The sequence below is a fragment of the Schistocerca nitens genome, unplaced genomic scaffold, assembly GCF_023898315.1.
Source record: "Schistocerca nitens isolate TAMUIC-IGC-003100 unplaced genomic scaffold, iqSchNite1.1 HiC_scaffold_426, whole genome shotgun sequence".
Taxonomy (NCBI): Eukaryota; Metazoa; Arthropoda; class Insecta; order Orthoptera; family Acrididae; genus Schistocerca; species Schistocerca nitens.
Window position 1 is genome coordinate 9,349 of NW_026045959.1, and position 3,357 is coordinate 12,705.

Sequence of the window (3,357 nt, forward strand, 5' to 3'; positions counted from 1 at the left end):
TCCACTCCGTGCGAAGGCTGCACTCCGTGCGATGGCTGCACTCTGTGCGAAGGCTGCACTCCGTGCGAAGGCTGCACTCCGTGCGAAGTCTGCACTCCGTGCCAAGGCTGCACTCCGTGCGAGGGCTGTACTCTGTGCGAAGGCTGCACTCTGTGCGAAGGCTGCACTCCGTGCGAAGGCTGCACTCCGTGCGAAGGCTGCACTCCGTGCGAAGGCTGCACTCCTTGCGAAGTCTCCACTCCCTGCGAAGGCTGCACTCCGTGTGAAGGCTGCACTCCGTGCGAAGGCTGCACTCCGTGCGAAGGCTGCACTCTGTGCGAAGGCTGCACTCTGTGCGAAGGCTGCACTCCTTGCGAAACGTCCACTCCGTGCGAAGGCTGCACTCCGTGCGATGGCTGCGCTCCAAGCGAAGGCTGCGCTCCGTGCGAAGGCAGCTTTCCGTGCGAAGGCAGCACTCCGTGAGAAGGCAGCACTTCGTGCGAAGGCTGCACTCCGTGCGAAGTTTGCACTCTGTGCGAAGGCTGCACTCCGTGCGAAGGCTGCACTCCGTGCGAAGGCTGCACTCCATGCAGAGACTGCACTCCATGCAGACACTGCACCCCATGCAGAGACTGCACTCCATGTGGAGGCTGCACCCCATGCAGAGACTGCACTCCCTGCGGAGGCTGCACTCCCTGCGGAGGCTGCACTTATTGTGAAGGCTGCACTCATTGTGAAGCCTGCAGTCATTGAAAGTCTCATTCTTTGCAAGGGCTGCACAGCTTAATAAGGCTGCACACACCGTTATTACTGCGTAGTCTTATTTCATCACTCCTATTAAGTGAGAAGATCTTTGTGGACGTCATGCAGTGTACGGTCTGCAAACCATGTCAAAGTAGCATGACTTGTAGTCAGTACACCTTGTGGGATAGCACTGTTAATGAAATAATGACAGATTGTGAGGAAGATACATATAAGAAAGAGACATGTTGCTACAGGTAGAGGAGCATATGTTCTGATATCAGTAGCTCTTGTCAGAGCAGCTCACAGCTCACCATGAAAGGAAAGCACACCTACCAGGGGCAACACACATTCGAAAGACAGTACAGATTGTGAGAGACTACACTGATTGGAAGTGGCATATGTTATTAGGAAGTGACTCTATTGAAGGACAGAACGTGAAGCATGGACACCACTCCTTTTGAGGGCAGCATCCCTACTGAGGACAGAAGATCTTGGGATGGGAGAACCACACAATGTGAGCTCAGCTTGCTCTGCAAGGGGGGCTTGTTATGCGCTGCATGAGAGTACAGCACAGCTAGCAAGGTTGGCACACCTTGCGGGGACGGCACACCAAGTGGGGACGGCACACCAAGCGGGGACGGCACACCTTGCGGGGACGGCACACCTTGCGGGGATGGCACACCTTGCGGGGACGGCACACCAAGCGGGGATGGCACACCACGCGGGGACGGCACACCAAGCGGGGACGGCACACCAAGCGGGGACGGCACACCAAGCGGGGACGGCACACCAAGCGGGGACGGCACACCAAGCGGGGACGGGACACCAAGCGGGGACGGCACACCAAGCGGGGACGGCACACCAAGCGGGGCGGCACAGCAAGCGGGGACGGCACAGCAAGCGGGGACGGCACACCAAGCGGGAACGGCACACCAAGCGGGGACGGCACAGCAAGCGGAGACGGCACACCAAGCGGGGACGGCACACCAAGCGGGGACGGCACACCAAGCGGGGACGGCACACCAAGCGAGGACGGCACACCATGCGAGGGTGGCACACCATGTGAGAATGGCACACCATGTGAGAATGGCACACCATGTGAGAATGGCACACCATGCAGGGACAGCACACCTCACAAGCACTGCACACCTAGAGAAGGCAGCACACCTGTGAAGTTAGCATGCCATGTGAAGACAGGTCGCCCTGCAAAGATACCTTCAGAACACAAGACACCAATAAAATTGCACACCTGCTGAGTACATCAAGCGTTAAGAAGATGGCAGATATGCAGAGGACAGCACACTTTAGGCAGTCCTCACACCTTAAAGGGAGAGCACATGGTGGAATGAGAGGACATCTTATAAGGGTGGCACACCCTAAGAGGAGAGTATGCCTTGTAATGTTAGTACACCGTGTGGGGATAGGACAATATATGAAGATGGCATATTTTCTGAAAAATTATATGTTCCAATGACTGCACTCATTATGAGGTTAGCACATGTTGGCAGTACAGCTCACCATGTGGGGGACAGAATAATTTTCACGGACAGCACAACCTCTGAGGACAGCTCACCTTGCACAGAATGCACACCCCTTGCAAGGACAAAACAGCCTGCAAGGAAAGGACATCTTTCGAGGACAACACACCTTGTGCAGCAGCATACTTTTTGAGGACAGCGTATCTTATGAGAACAACAAATATTTTCAGGACCGTTAAACAAGCGAGGACAGAACACCATATTAAGGTACAACATGTTGGGAGGAAAAACATATTTTCTGATATGTGTATATTGTGCCATGCCATACCTGCTCACCTTGTGATGAGTACAAAACCTGTGAGGACAGTACAGCTTACATTGACAGCAGATATTGACACCAGCAATCCTCACAATGACAGAACAGGTAGTTAGTGTATCTGACCTTGTGAACATAGCATGCTTTTTGATGACAGCACAGCACACATTGCAAGGACAGCACACCTTGCGAGGGAAGCACACTTTTTGGGGACAGCACAATTTGCGAGGACAGCACAAGTTGTGAGTACAGCACAACTTGCGAGGACAGCACAGCTTGCAAGGACAGCACAGCTTGCAAGGACAGCACAGCTTGCAAGGACAGCACAGCTTGCAAGGACAGCACAGCCTGAGAGGACAGCACAGCTTGCGAGGACAGCACTGCTTGAGAGGACAGCACAGCTTGCGAGGACAGCACAGCTTGCGAGGGCAGCACAGCTTGCGAGGGCAGCACAGCTTGCGAGGGCAGCACAGCTTGCGAGGGCAGCACAGCTTGCGAGGGCAGCACAGCTTGCGAGGACAACAGACCTTGTGATTAACAATGCGGATGCCATAACCCTAGTACATTCAGTAACTGTTTCATTTGCAGCAACCTTTATGTATACAGTAACACTTGCATGTACAGATATACTGAAATGAATAGGAAGAACTTCACATTCAGCAGTTTTAGCTGATAGAACATGAATAGTGTGTGCTGCAACTCTTGCATGCACAGTATCTCTAATGTACAGAGTAAGTTTTGCGTAAGCAGTCACTTCTCCATGCCAGGTATCTCTTGCAAGTTCAGTAATAGATGCTTTTGCAGCTGGGTTATGTGTAGTAACTACATAACTTGAATAGA

General features: G+C 53.3%; 1 protein-coding gene across 1 annotated transcript; it reads left to right on the top strand.

Annotated features, from left to right (window-relative positions):
• Positions 1 to 1,285: 1,285 nt before the first annotated feature.
• On the top strand, positions 1,286 to 1,632 carry LOC126232117 (circumsporozoite protein-like; the record flags this gene model as incomplete). Its single annotated transcript, XM_049942428.1, has 1 exon — positions 1,286 to 1,632. A coding segment is annotated over one exon (347 nt), but the record flags the coding sequence as incomplete, so codon positions are not given.
• Between the last annotated feature and the right edge of the window lie 1,725 nt (positions 1,633 to 3,357).